This window comes from Pieris brassicae, chromosome 6 (genome assembly GCF_905147105.1).
Source record: "Pieris brassicae chromosome 6, ilPieBrab1.1, whole genome shotgun sequence".
Taxonomy (NCBI): domain Eukaryota; kingdom Metazoa; phylum Arthropoda; class Insecta; order Lepidoptera; family Pieridae; genus Pieris; species Pieris brassicae.
Window position 1 is genome coordinate 17,948,233 of NC_059670.1, and position 19,509 is coordinate 17,967,741.

At 31.3% G+C, this 19,509-nt stretch overlaps 2 protein-coding genes across 2 annotated transcripts; one reads left to right on the forward strand and one right to left on the reverse strand.

The window, feature by feature from the left end:
* Positions 1–9,697: 9,697 nt before the first annotated feature.
* Positions 9,698–14,292, forward strand: LOC123711059 (elongation of very long chain fatty acids protein 4-like). The gene is made up of 6 exons (XM_045663459.1): positions 9,698–9,779; positions 11,229–11,497; positions 11,715–11,886; positions 12,132–12,259; positions 12,529–12,678; positions 14,209–14,292. The coding sequence occupies exons 1-6, from the start codon at positions 9,698–9,700 to the stop codon at positions 14,290–14,292; spliced, it is 885 nt and encodes a 294-aa protein (XP_045519415.1).
* Positions 14,293–15,249: 957 nt separating this feature from the next.
* Positions 15,250–19,053, reverse strand: LOC123711003 (MORN repeat-containing protein 4 homolog). The gene is made up of 4 exons (XM_045663381.1): positions 19,011–19,053; positions 18,201–18,393; positions 16,248–16,357; positions 15,250–15,894 (listed from the first exon to the last, which is right to left on the reverse strand). The coding sequence occupies exons 1-4, from the start codon at positions 19,018–19,020 to the stop codon at positions 15,740–15,742; spliced, it is 468 nt and encodes a 155-aa protein (XP_045519337.1). The 5' UTR covers positions 19,021–19,053; the 3' UTR covers positions 15,250–15,739.
* Between the last annotated feature and the right edge of the window lie 456 nt (positions 19,054–19,509).

Below are 19,509 nucleotides of genomic sequence, written 5' to 3' on the forward strand. Positions count from 1 at the left end.
CGGCTTCAGCGTCAAAAAAGCGTGCTCGATCCCCACCTGTGTACCAATAGACTGGTCTATCCATGTGCGCATCGAACATTCGCTACAACTAAAAAAAAGGGTTAAAAATAGCCAAATGAGTCAAATTGATCACGGACCTCATCTGTACGTGTACGGGTGGGTGCGCTACAGATGATCAGACAGATCGCCCCGCGAACTGAATTCAATCTAACAATAACAAAGCAAAATATTAAAGTACCCAATTCTTTTATTGCTATTATACATTTTTAAATTTTGAGAAAGTCCCGTACCCAAGTCGATTCGTGTGTAACTATTTCCGTCTTGCTAATTATAAACTTGTATAGATAATTATTATCTTTCATCTCTGACATGCTTCCTTTCTAATAGTGCCGGCAGTTAGAGTGAAAATTATGTTACAGAGTTACATTAACTTATGTAACAAATCAATTATATACCTCGCCTACAGACTCATTCCGCTCTTATAAGGCGGTTTAATACTATATTTAAAAAAATATGTATCTATGAGTGGCCTGATTTGATATTTTTGTAATAAAAAAGTGTTATTTTTGTTCAAGTGCACAGGCGCTAATTAAAGTTGGCGCCTCTTCGATAGTTTTGAACCCAGAGCTGGTGCTTTTTTCGCTCAACGAATAAGTAACGCAATACAGCAAAATTCTCAGGGCCTGATTAACCCTTAGGCTAATAAGGCTGAAGCCTAGGGGTGACTATCTAGGAGGGGCCAGGCGCGCTGAAATCGTGTCTTTGCTAGCATCATTCCCTGCATATTTCAACTACACCGAGACAAACCTCTAAATGAACTGTTAACTGAAAAAGTTTGGGAGCTGGCTTTAGCGCATTTTAGCGCATCCAACTCGTGGGATCAGCTGTTGCAGAAAGTAGTGACGAGTCAGCTGCTTTCTTTACACTGGAACAACAACTATACAATGTTTTTTTCTGTATCTACAACCAGATGGAACATTTTAGTATTCAAATTAGATGAAGAATCGACGCTACTAAAAAATCTGTCAAAAACTCGATGGAGTGCCAGCAAAGCCCTATACAGTACATACAAACAGGTTCTGGAAGCATTTAACTCTATTGGCGAAGATAAAAATCAAAGTAAAGAGACCAAAATAGAAACAAAAGCAATTTTAGAAGAAATGAAAACTCTTGAAATTGCAATAATGTTGTGCTTTTGGAACTCTGTGCTCGTAAAATTTGAAATCGTTAGTACACAGCTACAGACAAGTTCTGTTGATTTATCTGACGTTGTAACTCTTTATGAGACATTAGATACTTACATTGCGTTAAGAAAAAGAGTTTGAAAATTTTGAATCAGAGGCAATCAAGAGATACGAAGTGACCACATATAAAAAAACACGTAAGAAGAAAGAAACCAAAATTACATTTTGATGAAGTTGAAAACAGGGCACATTGAGTTAGAAGGGAAGCGATCTTTCATTGTTGATAATTATTATGTCTTAAAGTGCACTTAAAAAAACCGGCAAATTATTTATAATACAGTAAACACAGCGTTTGGTTTCTTATGGAAACTGCTTGAACTAGACGACAGCGAATTTATTAGAAGCAAAGCAAAGCAGTTAAAATAACTATATGCCACTGATTTAGGAGAAACCTTTGCAAAAGAAAGCGTCCATTTGGCACAGTTTTTAAAATCTGACACCGAGGCCGAGCATGCTATTCGCCAGAACCCCAAAGGGTTTGTTGCAGTTAATCAAAAGTTTTAATATTTCATGCATGTTTCCGAATGTGGAGATAATATTAAGAATTTTTTTGACAATCAGTGGTCAAACTGCAGCGGCGAAAGGTCTTTTTCACCACTTAAAAGAGTAAACTTGCGCTCCACACTCCGCCAGCAAAAACTTGCAGCGCTCGCTAATGTACATACAAAGTGATTTTTTACAAACTATTAAATTTGAAAAAAATTTAGAAATCTTTGCAAACGCTATAGCAACAAAAGTAATATGTAATATAATGTATAAGCTAATAATAATAAGTTACTTAAATACTGTAATTTTGTTGTATGATTCCTCTCATTTTTAAAGATAACAACAAAAGTGTAAATAAATATTTTAAAAAATAACTTAAGTCGAAGGAACATCACACACTGCATGACCACGTCCATGGTTAATAGCCGCAACAAAGTTGTCCATAGAAACCAAGCCAATAGAAGTGATGCGGGCAAATACAACATGGATTTGGTTTTCTACTTGGTAGCCTGCAGTCACTTGTCTTGGTTTTGGTATAATGCGTGAGGTACTTTGCCTCTGTGGCGCAGTGGCGTAACTACACCATCTGGGGCCCTTGGCAATTTCTTTTGATGGAGCTATATCAGTAAAAACCTTCACGTTGTACTCAGTTTAATTTTAATAAACTTCGACATTTTCAGATTACTCAGTTACACGTTGTACATATATGTATTTCCTACTAATGTCACAGTAATAACTCCTCTCTTACGCGAGAGGTAATGGTTTGTAGACCCCACGCTAGTCCATAATGAAGGAAACGTGAGGAAACCTGCATACATTTATAATGAAATAAAAACTTGGTACGCCACTGCCTCTGTGTACGGTCAGCTAAAAAATGGTTTCAATTCGTGCAAATTAAAGGACGGCATCAGTTACGCTAGCAGATTGATCTGAAAACTTTTATAGATAGTATGAACCATGATAAATTTTCAAACTAGTAAATAAAATCAAAACTAATATACTAATTTTTAAACCGACCGTAAGACACCTGTCGCCTGGCGGGGGCGCATCCTGATAATAGCCTGGAGCGGTCAGAATTCTTGATCAGTCACTGAAAATGCTGCCAACGTTAAAGGCACATTACCACAGGGACCATACTTATAAGTTTGATAATTATTATTATTATGTAGGTTTATAATATTATAGACACTTTTTTGTTTTTTGGAGTATAAAGTCTAACAATTTTTTTAACGTAGTCCGAATAAATAGGCTTTGAATCATCAAGCAAATGGATTTTGACGTATTAATAATAAAGTGATGATGAAGAGTTTCTAGACTATTATGTCAATGTCAAGTGACAGATTAATAGTTTGAACTTTGAGTGAGACTATGGAGAAGTTCGTAGACGTATCTATAATAGGGTGCTCTATTACCAAAACTAATGATAAAGCTTTATTTAATTCCATAAAATATACAGTCATATATACCACACAAGATATTTTTAGTGAGTAATAAAATAAAATAAAGTTTATATAGGCTGTAAGCCTCCTCAAGGAAATCCAGAGGTTTGTTTGTCTCCACCTATATTTAGCCCATCCAACACAACCTCATTTTGACGTAAATTTATTCCGAAAAATACATGTTAAGGCTTTCAAAATCATTACCTGTTTTCAATAACTTAGTAATTTTATAAATAATAAAATAGATTAATGCCAAAGCAAGGTGCGTTGATTCAATCTCTATCGAGATTCAATCTATATCTATTTATTAAATATATTGGTTAGGTTGAGCGTAGGAAACCATGAATATAGTAATATTTACGGTATATTAGTACTAATAATAACACGATAATATTGTAGATAAAATAAACATGTTACGAACAAATATTGAATAGTTTTTGTGTAATAACTCTTCACATTGAGTTAGAACCGATAAAGATTTCCCTTTCGACGATATCAGCTTTTGTTTATTTTGCTTCGCCACCCCACTGTTTTATTATATCTTATATAAAAGGTCATGTGAAAACAATAGTTTCGTTTATTATTTTGTTCGTCATATTTTAGCTTCTACTATCCTATTATCTCACTAGGACGAAAGGTCCTTATAATGCGTTTATTTTTTGTTCGATAAACAAATCGTTTAAACATTTAGCACTGATTATAATTTAAATTTTCAGTAACTCAACAGACCTTTCATATTCCACTTCGACTATATTTGTTAATTTCATGTCAAGATGAAACTATGTATTGATTGGTTAACACCGCCGTGTGATTTAAAAATTTCGTATGCTAATTAGTTAAATTTCTTTCATATCCGCAGAAAAACGAGACATGTGGTCGAAATTGCTATTGGGAGTTACAGAGTACTGAATTGTTCCAATAAAATAAAATAAATAAATCAGTGTCGTTACTACCCCTTTTTTTAGATTTTAATACCTGGTGAAATATATTTTGATGGTCTCGACGATACAGACTGGAGCTGTAACATCACATATTTATACGACTGATAATATCTCATAAAAGTAATAGGAATGTCAAAAAGGAAAGACGATCGAGGTTATAGGTGAAAGTTAAAAGACAAAGCGAATTAAGATTTCTCGAAAACGATTTTGTATGGAAAGCTATTGGTGATTATTGTTTTAATACTCTTACATATGAAGTTTGTCATATATATTTAATAATTTCATGTAATAAATGTATTTGTGATTTCTCATCGCAGTGCAACGTTTTTATTCATTTACGCGCGATAATTGGACTTGCCAAAGCAAACATTATTGAGGTCAAATCAATAGCTCTTTAGATTAGTGAATTCAATAAAAAACTCTGCAATGCCGTTTTAAATTAAATTATAATACTTCGTAATAAAATTATAGGTTTCATTCTCGGCAACTCCAACCTCAGCGCAAATAAAAGCTTTTATGTTTATATTCGAAGCGAGCGTTTTATATAATAGAAATTTAGTTGCAGTTCCGCAATATTAAGATATGGAAGAACAAAATGAATTTCTACAATGAAAATGCGCAAGTAAAGTGGGTTTTATAGGAACTTGGTCTGAAGGGTGCACCAAGACATCTACTCGGTTTCCCCTAGATAAACTAAAGATCATTTAAAATATGCTAATTTTACGGTCCTCCTTTGATACACGACAAAAAGTAAAATATATTCACGGAAAGAGAATCTGTATTGTAAGGGCATAGCGTTCAATTTGGTATCTATATATTAAGCTCATTTGCAAGAGTGAAAGGCAAACGACACCTGCTTTCTTACCTCAAATAGTTACAAAATCTCAGGAACGTTTGATATTTGGAATAATTATAAATACTTTCTCTAATTCATAATTTATATACGCGCATCGTTTTTTAGAAATCTAAACAAGGGATTTATTTATTTATAATATATTTGAATACATTAGACTATGATCGATGAACTTTCACGTAGGTACTCTGACTGATTCTTTGGTTAGAGCCGTGATATGATTACGGTTCGGTATATTTTTTAAATTACAAAATAAGGCTGCTTAGCAAATATGAGAAACAATATTTTGGATACGTAACAGTTATGGTACTCTGTAAATTCCAGCGACTTGTTGTAATACAATTTCGATGTAATAATAACAGTGGAGCTACACCCTATTTAGGTCTGGGCCTCATATTTCTGTTTCTGTTTTATGATTATCTGTCAATCTAATAGGTAAGTGATCAGCCTCCTGTGCCTGACACACGCCGTCGAATTTGTAATCCTAAGGCAAGCCGGTTTCCCCATGATAGAAGTGTTAAATGCGCACATACAAAGAAAGTCCATTGGTGTATAGCCGTGGATTGAATGTACGTCCTCAGGGATGAGAGTCAAACGCCGAAGCCACTAGGCGAACACTGCAATTTCGCTGTAGTTTACTCAATACCCGTAGCACTGACAAGGCACTCTTGGGATCGTGTTGTACAAAACTCCAGATTGAAATCTCAATCGCTATATTATTATGTATGGGCATATGAAGTACTTCCGCTGGTCGACATAGTTTAGTCTTAGTCGCGTAACTACTATGACATTTCTATATTAAGGTGTTGAGCGGTTTTTTGTTTTAATCATTATCATTACAGTATAGAAGCTTGCCAACGCTCGGCACACAGATACAAGGAAAATAAAATAGAATATTTAATGTGACAAGAACTAACGAATAACGAACACGAAGTGATAACAAAAACTAAACCAAAAAATTTGTTAAAATAACGCAATATAAAAAAAATCCAACAATTAAAATGACTAAATATCTTGTACGCGTCTAAAGCTCCAAAATGCGAAATAAGTGTGAAGAGGCGCACCTGCGCTGCAAGTACGGTCGAGCGCACGCGTCATTTCGGTTTATTTAAATATTCGTTCATTGGTAGTGAATTAAATCATTTTGATTTTGTGTACTTATTTTATACCCTCATGTATCATATTTTTTAATGCTGCCTATCACAGTGGCCGCAAGTGCATTGCCGACCTTTAAGAGATGCAATGTTTAGTTAATTTGTTTATTTATGTATTTCTCGTGACGTCGATTAAACTTATGTTCGTCGAGGTAAAACTTATACCCTAAAATTCAACAACCACTTATTCCGTCTATTTCTTTGGTCATTTGATTACGGTTCAGTTATTTTAACCATGTAAAATGTTTGACACTAATTATAAAATAAGATATATTTCTTTGCAAAAAAACTCAAAAAATCTTCCGAAACCTGATAAGTATATCTTTCTGTATATACGGCACATAATCTTATACAACTTTCAACTATATAAATGCCTTGGAAATGACGCATTCCATCTCAAAAATTTGTAAATCTTCTGTTGGTCTATCCAAATCCAAAAAGAATGCGTGAAAGTGACATTAAGATTAATTATTTTTCATAGCTATGTCAAGATCATAAATTAATATAATACGAAAACGTAGATGTTTATAAATCATAAATCCTTTGCAGAATGTTTGCTTAAATAAAGCTTTGTCTTTATTACAAAATTCTTTCTGGATTAAGATTAAAGATGCAGTAACTACTAAACTGGTGTTGATATAACTAGATGAAACTTATTTAATGTTGTTGTTGAAATGTACTTAGTTAAAAATGCATTATCTCGATACGACTTTTAGTTTCCGAGAAATAAATAATGCAAACAAATATATTATCATACATACACTTACGAAATTTATGACTGGTACATCCTACTCAAATTTTCAATAACTATTCAATTCCAACAATATCATATACCTTCAAGCCAAACTGATATCCTTTTACCGAGTGTTAGAAAAGCGTAAAAATAAACCATTTCTACGTATAACAGTGCTTTCGTTTACAAACGAAACGTATGAATTGTTTTTGGGATACGGACACGATAAACCGGGTTGGTTTCATGTTGTTTAATAACGAACACAATATTACAAATACGATTTAAACTTTTCCCTATATATATATATATATATATATATATATATATATATCTAATTTTATACGTTTAACATTCATATACTACACAAGGTTATATAAAACACTACCTAATAATTTCTATGGACATTTGCATAAGATTTTACGTAATATATTAAAGTTTATACTCATTTCTTATCCCCGAAAGGTTGATGTTGGGTAGGAGGTTTGCGCATAAGCAGTTATCGACAATAGCCCGCGGAGACCACATGGTCGTCGTTATTTACCGCGAGCGATTTTGTGCGTTGTGTTAATAGGTGAGAATGTTTATAGTAATCAACAAAAACAGAATTTAGTACTAGTACTTGTATTTGCTTTGTGTGTCACTTTGTAGTTAAAGTGTCATAGTTTTTAATAGCACGTATTGAGGCTTATGTGGTGATAAATTTTGGCCTCCGCATTACAAATGTAAAAGCTTCAAGTTTTAATCCTAAGCGCATTAAAACTAAAGAAATATAAAAAATAAACAAGAAACGCAAACACACAACAATTTACATATTATTTACAAAACTATTTAAACAGTACAAAAAACGTTAAAAGTAATTTGATGTTAATTTATTTATATATGTATAATGTTATATTTGTTAAAAGTGAATAAAGTTATGTAAATACGGCTATTAAATGTGGTACAAAAAATATTTTGTTTATTTATAGCCGTGAAACTTGTTTCTTTTTATATTTAGAACTTTGTTAATACTAAAATCATTTAGATTCTTACATATATACGTGAATCGAAATAATGAAAGTGAATAATTATTTTTCTACTAAAAATCGAATGTGGTCGCCGTCAATCTTTGCTTTATTCATCCTTTGACAATTGAGCTTTATATTCATAAAAGTGAACAAATTATTTTAATTATTAAAATAATTCAACGGATTGGTGTAATTTCACACTTACTGAATAGAGTCAAAGAAATTAATTAGCACATAAACTCCTATTCCACAGTTTATTGAAGTCGCAGTTGTGTACTCGAAATTTCATTAATCATTTGAGTTTATGTTGCATATAAATATTATGTTAAAAATATTAAAATTAAACATTTCCGCGTTAGGTTCATATACAACCTTAACTTTAAAGTTAAAACAGAAAGGATACTCTGTGATTCTTCCAATAGCACTCTCGACTTTAAATCCATAATGTGGCACTAGATAAAAATATATCAATTTAGCTAAAATATTAATGCAATACAGATAAAATACTATAATGTAGATCGTAGATAGTCATTGTTAGTTGACTGATCTTTCTTCCTTCTATACGTTAAGATACTTTCACTGACGTGCAGTGTTGTCAAAATGACATTGATTATCAAAATGTCAAATATTAGTATATTATATACAAAAAATATAATTAAAAGGTTGAAAAAATAATTATGCAGTTAATGTAATTATGTGACATAAAAATTAATACCAAATTGTGATATGGTAAGTTAGTAATGCTATTGAATTATCTGTTTCCGATAATTGTAAAAAGCAAACGAATCGCTATCCCCTTTTACAGTTTCTCAGTTTTTTTTAGCTTTGAGAAACTTTCTGTTATTCGAAATCTTATTCCATAACATAATTGTTTAGTAACTTAAATTATTTTTCTAATCTAATCTATCTAATTCCAATCTTTATTTACTTCGCATTATTTGCCTAAGTCAAAGAAATAGAGATTGTATTATTGTTGTATTCAACAATTTTGTTCTATTGAACAAAAATGTTATAGATACTGTCTGTATCTTATACGTAGAAATGACTTCCGCGTTCTATCTCAATGTAATAGTGAAGTGATGCGTAACATTACTTTCATCATATCTGCGTATTAATTTTTTACTTTCACTCGAATACTATTGACCAAACCCACAAAACTGATTTATGAAGAGAAACTTCTATAATTTGTCCATTTACACCGAATATCAAAGCGTGTAAAATACCAAAACTTCCACTACTAAAGTACTAAATAGTTTAGTACTATCTAGCGATGTGAGAATTGTAGGGAAACTCAGAATTTTCGAAGACTTTTTTCGTATGACCACAAATGTTCAAACCCCAGTTAATATTAGACGTAGTATAATTTTTTGGATAGTATAAATAATTTAAAACTTTACTTTGTACAGTAGTAGTAAACTAGATTTTCTATATCGAATAGAACCATTTCAGTTTGACTCATTCGCCAATTCGATCATTAATCGAATTGTTGAGCTAACAAGACTTTCATTTCGAAATTAAACCGAATCCTATTATATCCAGCTCTCATGGAAGTGTTAGACGAGGTAGGGCATTTCAACTCCACAATTTCTCCAATGACGTAGACAAATATTAACGAAGTTCGAAGGGAGAAATCGGTATTTAGAGAAATGCTCGTAAAATATGTTGTTGTTGTTGTACAAACATTGAACCTGAGTGATACAAACTTGAAGTTTATTTTGATAAAATAATATTCATAATTTAACAAATATCTATGGAACTATTATCCATTAGAATGACGTTTGGTCATTTTTAGTTGTTAACTACCTGGTAAAATTACACCAATTTTTTTTTCAGTTAACTAATGATGGCGCTTTTAGTGAATTCAACGCAAAATGTACTTCGAGATACGTACGATTATTATTTGTGGACTCTGTCACTTTCTGGTAAGTTGTGAAATTTCTAGATATATAAAAAATCTTTATACATGCGTGATAAATATATTTTGATATGAATACCTACGAAAATAAATATTGATGAAAATACTACAACAAGACAGCATAACACATAGTTCAAAGGTTTCATGCCTAGATTGTTTATTACAAGATCTCCATTTCATGTCAAATCAGTCTGCGACCTGCATTACTGAAAGCTTTTAGGAAACATTCACATCCTTATATGAAGGGTTATTCTCGTACATGTGTACCAACCGACACGATATTCTGTTGTATATGTATACAACAGAATATCGTGTCGGTACAAAATATCAATATACGTCAGTATATAAAAACAATGAAATTAAGTGGATGCTAACATCCGCCGAAGATTTTTTCTTAAATATTTAGTGTCCTGTAGAAATTGTTGTTTGTTCAAAGTAAATATTGCATATATAATGTGTTGTTGCTGTGTAAATGTTTGTTTATGAGATAATACTCTTCATGATTACTAAATTAAGTTGGACTTCGTTAAAATCTGGCACTATTACTCAGTTCTATCGACTGTCATACTTAGTCTTGTAGTAGAAAACCGCTGTCAACGTTTTCGTTATTATTATAACACAATGTTGATGTCAACCCTAGGAAGAATAATGAATAGAACTTCATTAAGATCAAATATTAAATTTTAATAACTCAAAAGTGCATTTTGATGATAATGTCGAGCTCTAATTTAGGATAAAAAAAACAGACAAACGGGTCCACTATTTTATATTTATTTAACGAAATATATGTTTGATTATTTTGGAAAATATTATTTTATAGCTTTAAATCGTAAGTAAAATTCAACGTAAATTTAGTTTATATTATTATTAAATATTTTTCTTTAACTTGATCAAATATTACTCAATTATCATATCAATATTATGTGATCTATCAATAAATAAATAAGCCGAGTTATTTAATTGGTTTTTTTAAAGTTTTTTTTAAGTTTCTAAATACTTACATAAAAAATAAAGTAGGTGTAACATCATCTATATCTACACTATATTGCAATTTCATGGAACGATTTTGTAATAATATGAATATAGTCGGTAACCTAGTAAATTCTAATGCCTTGGCCATAATACTTAAAGGGAAATTGTTTTACCTTAACGGTAGAACATTGATATTCACAAAAACATCACAATTTGAAGAAAATCAGCTGTGTTAGAAAACACTTAGTATTTTCTGTACTTTTAAAAATAAACAAACAATAAACTCGACATCAATTCTATATATCCATAATTTTTATTCGTGACATTAGTTCAAATATAAATACAAAAATAATTGGGAAAAGAAACTTTATTTATTTTAATTAAAATAATTTGTTGCCCCTACCAGCTACGGAGTGATGTGATTTTTATCGTTTTGTTTATAATTTATTTTTAATAAAGTTTACCAATTACGTATTTGTTACAGACAAACGTACAGTTGGTTGGCCGCTAGTCGATTCACCTATGCCTACAGCTGTTTATACATTATTATATCTATTTATTGTTTGGATTGGACCTAAAATCATGAAGAACAGACGACCATTCCAGTTGACCTGGTTATTAGTGCCCTACAACTTGGCAATGGCTGCATTGAACGCATATATTGCGTTACGGCTTCTAACGGCGTCGTTTAGGCTTCGTTACAGCTATATATGTGAACCTTGTCGGCAACGATACGACCCGGATGAATTACAAGTAAGTTTATCAGCGTTAAACATAGGAAAGCTCAATTGGGCAAATTAAGATGGAGAATTGTATGATACAATGCGCATTATAATTGAATCTGTGTAAAAAATTATGTCTGAAATGGAATTAATAGAAACGAGTAATAACAAGTTTATACTTTATAATAGAACTAATCTTAGTTAACTAATCATTAACTTTTCACTAACTAATCAATCAATATTCACAGATTGCAGATGCGGTTTGGTGGTATTACTTCTCGAAACTTCTAGAGTTTTGTGACACATTCTTCTTCATTCTAAGAAAGAAAGACGAACAACTGACATTCCTCCACGTTTATCATCATTCTACTATGTTCTCTTTCTGGTGGATTGGTATCAAATGGGTGCCGAGTGGATCCAGTAAGTATTACATTACCTTTGCAGCCTTTTTTACCACGATCGCTTGAAAATCCTAAAACTCGTTAAAATAGCTGGCAAATTGTGAACTTTTGTTATTGAATTCGAATGGAATAACCATAATAAATAAAGCAGAAAATACCATTCCTATACCAAAAATGCCCTATTGCCAGAATTTCATGTCAGAAAACTCCTAACAGAAAATAATAGTTTAAATACTTGAAAAATGTATTTTTATTATTTCATAGCGTTCCTGCCAGCGATGGTAAATAGTGGTATACATGTCCTGATGTATACCTACTACGGCCTCTCTGTATTCGGGCCAGCCGTGACCCAATATCTCTGGTGGAAGAAATATCTGACTATCTTACAGTTGGTATGTATCTTAAAGTATTCATAATGAATTACTATTACCTATTAATCTTCTGCCTCCTTGACTTGACGGTAAGAGGTTCAGGTTCTTTGATTTATGGCGCAATATCCAATTTGTAATATTATTAAAAGTTGTTTAAAATTTGAATGGTTCCTATATGTATACGAGATGAGAAATATTCGATGTACTATCATGTGCTATCAATAAATTGCTGTGTTGTGTTTTAAACCACAATTTTTTTCTTTTTAACGGAACCTTATTTTTATCTGTAGATCCAATTCACTTGCGCTCTTATCCTTGGAATCAATGGCATCAGAACAGGCTGCGAATTTCCCTTGTGGATGCACTATGTCCTCATCATCTACATGATATCATTCATCGTACTTTTTGGAAACTTCTACATGAAGGCATACATTGCTAAGGTAGGTACTAGATAAGATACGCATTATTTCTAGGACATCCTAAAATCCTTATGCAATACCATAGTCCACCATTATTGAGAACAACACTTGTGTATAATTAATTGTATAACGTATAAACTCAAAGGTAAGGATTATATTTAAAACTTTCGCCTCTAGAATGAACTACGCCATTGGTTAAGTGTACCAAAAAAATAGTTTCTGGTTTTAATATAATTATATTTTTTATTCTCATCAGGTCATAAGCAACTGTTTATTCTAGACAAAAGAAATAAACTTTATGTGATATCTATCTTCCGATTAGCGAAGCTTATTTGTCATTAATATTATTAAATATTTTCACTTAGACATAGAACATAGAAAACACAATATGAACGTCTAGTCTAGATGCTTTAACCGAAAAGCGACTAACATAATCCTTTACTCGTTTGTAGTAACATCAAGAATTAACTACTGAGCAAATTTGTCGTGGCTACTGTCAGCTAATCTTACTAAGACAATGTGAAACAAAGATCTCTTTATCTACAGACTGCAGAAACCAGTGACACTATATCTTTATACTAATATTATAAAGAGGAAATATTTATATTTTTTATGAATTTAACTCTAAAACTTCAAAAATTGTATCAATATAATCCTTCATTAGTAAAATAGGCTTCATTTCCAAAATATATGAAAAATAAATGCTAAGCCTAGCTAAGAGGACTGGTCGCTACTCTCACAATTAAACTTTTTTTATTCTTTTGTCACAATGGCTTCAATGAAAAATAGACTATATCATTATAAAGTTCATATTCGCTGATACAAGATTCTTTGTTTTATAGTATTTTTATTCAACGAAGTGTTAAACAAATCTCTAATAGTTATATCCGCGACTTCCACTGCGTAATAATAATAACTAAAAATACCTAAGATCTTTGTTCTAGAATTTCGTCGCTTATTTATCTTATAAGCTACGATACTTAAACGTCATATTTAAAAAAATAACTCTGACAGATGACATTAATGTGCCCTATAAAGAATCTCGTTTAGCTGAGATGTACAAGAGACTGAACGGCGTGATGTAACAACTGACTCGACAACTTTCGCTTTACGTTACGAAACCGCTTGATTGTTTAACTGTTACAAACCTTAAAAAGTAAAAGTTACTGTGCATTTTTAATAGACTTATTTGAGGGCTGACAAAACTAGTTGGTGCGCCTCAACGGTTGCAGTCAAATGGTTATATTTTTTATCATTAAAAACATGGATGACGCGTGAGAAAACCATTTTACAAATTAACAAATGCACGGTGAATGTATTAAGAAAATTTTAAAACTAATAATCAATGAAAAGCTCCTATATACCAGCGATATAAGATTGCGGGGACTAGAATAGACAAACATCATAATGTAATATTGAACATTACTTAAGTATTTTACACAGTTCACTGTGCGCTGTTTGTAAAGGATTTTGGATAGGGTTGGCAAATATATAAAGCGTAGGCAACCCTCTGATGTTTCATTTCAAACAATTCATTTTTTTTTCTTACAGGGAAGCAAATGTATGGAAGTAAGATACGGTCAATGCTTAGACGACGAAGAAACTATTGAAAAAAGAAAATTAAAGAACAACTAAATATGTATGCGTAATTAATTAGTTTTATTTAATCGTCATATAAGTTTACAGTAGCTATTATTAAATCTCAATTATAAAATGTTCAAAAGTTTTATTCTTACGGTGACAATACGTGATCACAATGTTACCCGCCATGTTGTGTTTTGTGCCGCCATTTTAAATTTGCGATAAATATGGTTATTGTAAAGTTATAATTCGGTTTAAATAAAACCATAAATTGTATTTAAAATCGTAATTTATTATTTAGATATAAGATGATTGTAATTGACTTTGTTTAATATAAGATAAATCATTTGAGAATTTTGGTTTCATTATACTCAACTTTTATGTATGTCATAATAGTTGACATTTCATAAAAGCCGTAATATGCGCAGAGTATCAACGTTTCGATCTAACGATAATAATTTTTTTTTTTTGAAGTTTAATGAGGCGATTTAAAAAATCGAAGTCTATAATTTTATTTTTCCAAATACAACTCCCGAAGTTTTTTTATGTGTGTTATCTATCATACGATTTGTTGTATTTTAACCATATTCAGTGTAGACTAGAAAATATATTTAATTTCTGTTTAAAATGTTCAGAAAAGTTTAATAGTAAGGGAAGTGGTTAAACATCATATAACCTCGAGCCTGACGCGAAAACACTTTCGTGATTAGTTCTTAGAGGTTGGTTTAAATATAATGTATTTCACTTAGTTGATATTATCTACTTAAATAGAAGAAATAATAATCTAAACGAAAATAAATAATTTTCTATTGTGGTTACTTGTTTGTAAAGTACGCCTTATAATTCTTGATAGGAACTTTTATTAGTCGTATTTATTGAAGTAACAATGTATTCTTCGAACAATCGGGCTTATCCTCTTCCATGGATTTATTTTTAATATTTAATAAATTCATACAATTCATACATTTGTATGTCTGGGATATTTTGTAAGATAAATAACATTAATTTAATTATTTATTCAAGTTTAGCACATCATACATAATACTATATCTACGGTATAAGTCACCAGCTCTTTTATCTAAAATATATGACAATTTTGGTAAACATAAATGATAAAATTAAAAAAATACAATAAAAATGTATGTACAGAATAAATATTAAAACTCGTAATTTTGTGAAGCAGAAAAAAATACTGAAAAACAGCGGATTAGGTATGAGATAGGCACTTAACAATACTTTATTTAAATTGATCAGCCCACGACAAAATATATCCAGCGCCAGATAAATACTGTTTGCGACTGAACTTGAGCAGGCTAAAGTAGGCAAAGTAGTCGAAACCAGTGCCAAATAAAAATAAATTGCTTAAACTTAACAGTATAGTAGCTTTAGACTTGAAAAACTGCCTCAAGACTTCTCGTTATCTTACGAGTTCAACTGCTTTAGATTCAAAAGTATTTGATTTTTATTCAAATGTTTATTAATTTATCTATTATTATTCTGATTACATTTGTTGGCACTGTGCACGAGCCATGTAGGCTACTTTCTGCGCGCGCTGTACAACTTCTGAACATCTCTTTCGACGGACCATCTTGCAATCTTGGAAGAAACCCTCGTTCCTGGGGAAACCGTTGCTACCATCACAAAATGTTACCAGACCTAAAATGAAAACATCAGACCATCAAAAGCAAGTTATCATAATAATATTTTTTAATTTTGAGGTATTGGAAAATAAAAAAATGTATACTATCTTTAAGATAAACCTAAGTATAACGTATGTAGCTTTTTAAATTACAAAGTCTGTTAGGTGTTTCAAGTATGAGTTAGTCTTCCTAATAATAAAAAGTCCCTTTCTTAAGATAAAGGGGACATATTTCATATGTGGGGACGATTTTCGTAATGTATATATGTATATACTTAACTTAAATTAACACTCTAAAAATTATTTACTAAACAGGATGGAACTTGATTGATGTAATGTTTTATTGAGTTAATTTATTAGTTATTCTTACCAAGTCCCCATACTCGTCCGCCTCTGAACTCTCCTTCAAATTTCATACCATCAGCTCGCCAAAATACTCCATGGCCGTGGAACCAGCCTTGCATAAACTCGCCTTCATATCTACAAATGTAAATTTTTATTCCAATTAAAAAACTTGTTTAACCTATGGCTTTTACAATGCAAATTTTGCTATGTTACTATTAAAATTCTTTAGTCAGCTCGGTTTACCTATATGAGCTGCTGTACAACATGAGTGGTGTTCATGTTGTAAAGCAGCGGTAACTCTACGTAAGACAGTAGCCTTAAGTACGTAAAACAGTTGGGAGAGTTTTTGCGGAACCAAACTTTGTGGAACCAGCTGCCCTTTTAAGTTGTTAAAAACCAATTCGATTTTTGGAGACTTTAAGAGAAGAGAGTACCAATTCTTTAAAGGTTAGCAAAGCAATCGTCATCCTTCTGGCAGTGTGATTGTTCGTGAAGTACGGTTTGTTCACTTAACATCAGATAAGGTTAAGGGCAATGGGACCAATAGGACATTGGCGGGCATCACTTTATAGTACAACTTACTGGTCTTACTAACGAACTGAAGATATACCTAAACGGGTTTATATACCCTTTTTTAAATAATTTCTTCAACAAACGTAACAACCAAGTTAGGACGTATATTAACCGAAAAGATTTTTCAAAATCATTTTAACAACATACTAAATACAGTTTTGTTGTTGAATTAGTAGCCTAATTCACGCATAGATTTAACTAAAGCGCAGCCTTGGTAAAATTCGAAATATGTTCGCCTCATGTTAATACCGCTCTAGTGCTTTGTTAGTACGTAAATACTAGTATAAAGAAAAGATAAACGATCTCGTAAACATGAGCCTGTATATCGTTGTCATAGCTTTGACATCGAATGTTGATGGCAATACAAAATTATGAAAATGGTAGTTTTATGTTTAGAGTTACAACCATTATTTCTCCACAACAATATCTATGCTTCCAACATACAGCATGTAAAAAAATCAATTTCTAAAATCGAACACATATTTGAGATTATATAGGATTATAATTTTTGAAACAAAGCGTTAAAAATAAAACAAGTTTTAAAACTTTCCAGGTAACTGAACCGCAGCGTTAACTACCAAGTGGGAAGAGAATAGTGAATACCCACCAAACTTCTATATTTTATATTTTTGGAATAAATTATTAGTTGCCGGTTTTAAACCAATCGCAATTATCTTTGACGGATAATAACGAACGAAACAATGTTTAACTCATGTTAAATTTTAGGAGTAAAACAAAAATGAAGCGTGTTCCGAGTAAAGTTAATAATGGTTTTCATGCAATATTGACATCGTTATCTATTGATTAATTTGTAGCATTATTTGAAAATAAATTAATTTTCGATTGTTGTTCGAAATTTAATATAATTTTGATTTGTTGATGTTTTGTTTCAGAAAACATTAATTTGAATTTTTGGGTATTAAAAAAAATGTGTCTTAAGAGCAATCTGTATAAATTGTGGCTAATTAAGTAGCGGAAAAAATGATTAATTTAAAATAAAAACATGAAAAATATTTATTATTGATTACAATACAAAAACGTGACAAAAAGTCTTCGCCTTCCTTATAGACGTCTTATATCTTCCAGTTCAAATTCGTGAGACACTTTATTTAATAGAAAGGAGTACAGGAATATTTATGTGATTTGAGAATGATAATTATCACGTAACATCTTGACAACAGTACATCATAGGAACTAATGCGACGCAATATAACCTGAAGACAATTCTTAACAGAATTAAAAATAACAATTTGTATTAGTTCTATGGTCACTGATAAATAATCTAAAATGTTTTTCAGAATCTTGTTAAACAACCAACATAGACCTTAATCAAACATAATCCGTATACAAGATTTAGGTATAAATATACAATATACTGAAATATTTATAATAAAACTCTTCTTACTTGGCTCCGTCAGGAAACGACATAACGCCAAGTCCTGAGCATAGTCCACTCATCAATGATCCATCGTATCTGGTACCATCAGGTAGGACCAGATGTCCCATTCCGTGTTTTTGGCCCTTGGAGTTCCATTCCCCTACATACTTCGTGCCGTCTTCATACTTGTATGCGCCAGTTTTGGCTGCACTTGGTTCAGCTGAGGATTGAAAGTGGTAATAACTTGTTAATAATTACTTGTATGATACAATCATAATAGCCTCAAAAGACACGCATCATACACATACATATTGAAACGTTTAAGAAAAGGTACTTTTTTCATATGAAGCTTATAATAATCAAGAAAGTCGATCTACACACATGCATATTACGAACATTTTATTTGTTTTGGTTTTATTTTTTATATGTATTTGGTGGTACTGTTATTTTTTAAGTACAAATTTTTTGTTTGTACATCGGAAGAGTCTGGTCACCCACAGCATATAAATATTGTGGGGGAACAAGCTTCTTTGAAAATTAAATTTTAATCCACTTTTAATTTACGATGTAAAAAAATATTTTATGCTCATAATTTGCAAATATGTATTAAATATGTCAATAGCCACATTATCACATCAAATGATCTTACGGTATACAATTACACTGAAGTAATTGCTAACATATTTATATGGAAGACATTCTTCTAATTTTTGAACTCACTAACATGGCAAAAAGCGAAATGCTGGGAAAAGATAAATTATTACAAATTTAAAATAGTGTTGAGAAAAAACTATGAAACAAATATTTCATTTCGCATTAAAATACTATAAAACATACCGTCAATCATGGTTGTACTAGTCACGGCGCTCAAAGTAACACTGAAGGGATTCCTCTTTCACCTAATCTAATTTATACTTGTAATCTAATTATACTGAGCCAATCTGAAATTCACATATTAACATTTAGTTCAATTTGACGCTAACTGATTCATGTATGTTGTGGCTACATTTAAAAATAATAATTATTCAACTACATTATTTCTTAAGAAAACACTTTTTCAACGGAGTGAAGTTATGTATTATTATTATAAACTTATAATTATTTACATAATTTTAAATTTTTCGACGTTTCGCGTACTTTATAGCGTGCGTGGTCACGGTGACCACATATAATACATAGCTTCAATCCGTTTAAAAAGTATTTTCTTAATATGTAAAAGCTATATTAACAAAAGACAATACTTTATTTCTCTTTTGGTGCGAGCTGGTATTATACCACCATAGTCAGATGAATAAAAATACACTCCATACACTCTCTTGTAGAAGTGTGTTTGGTG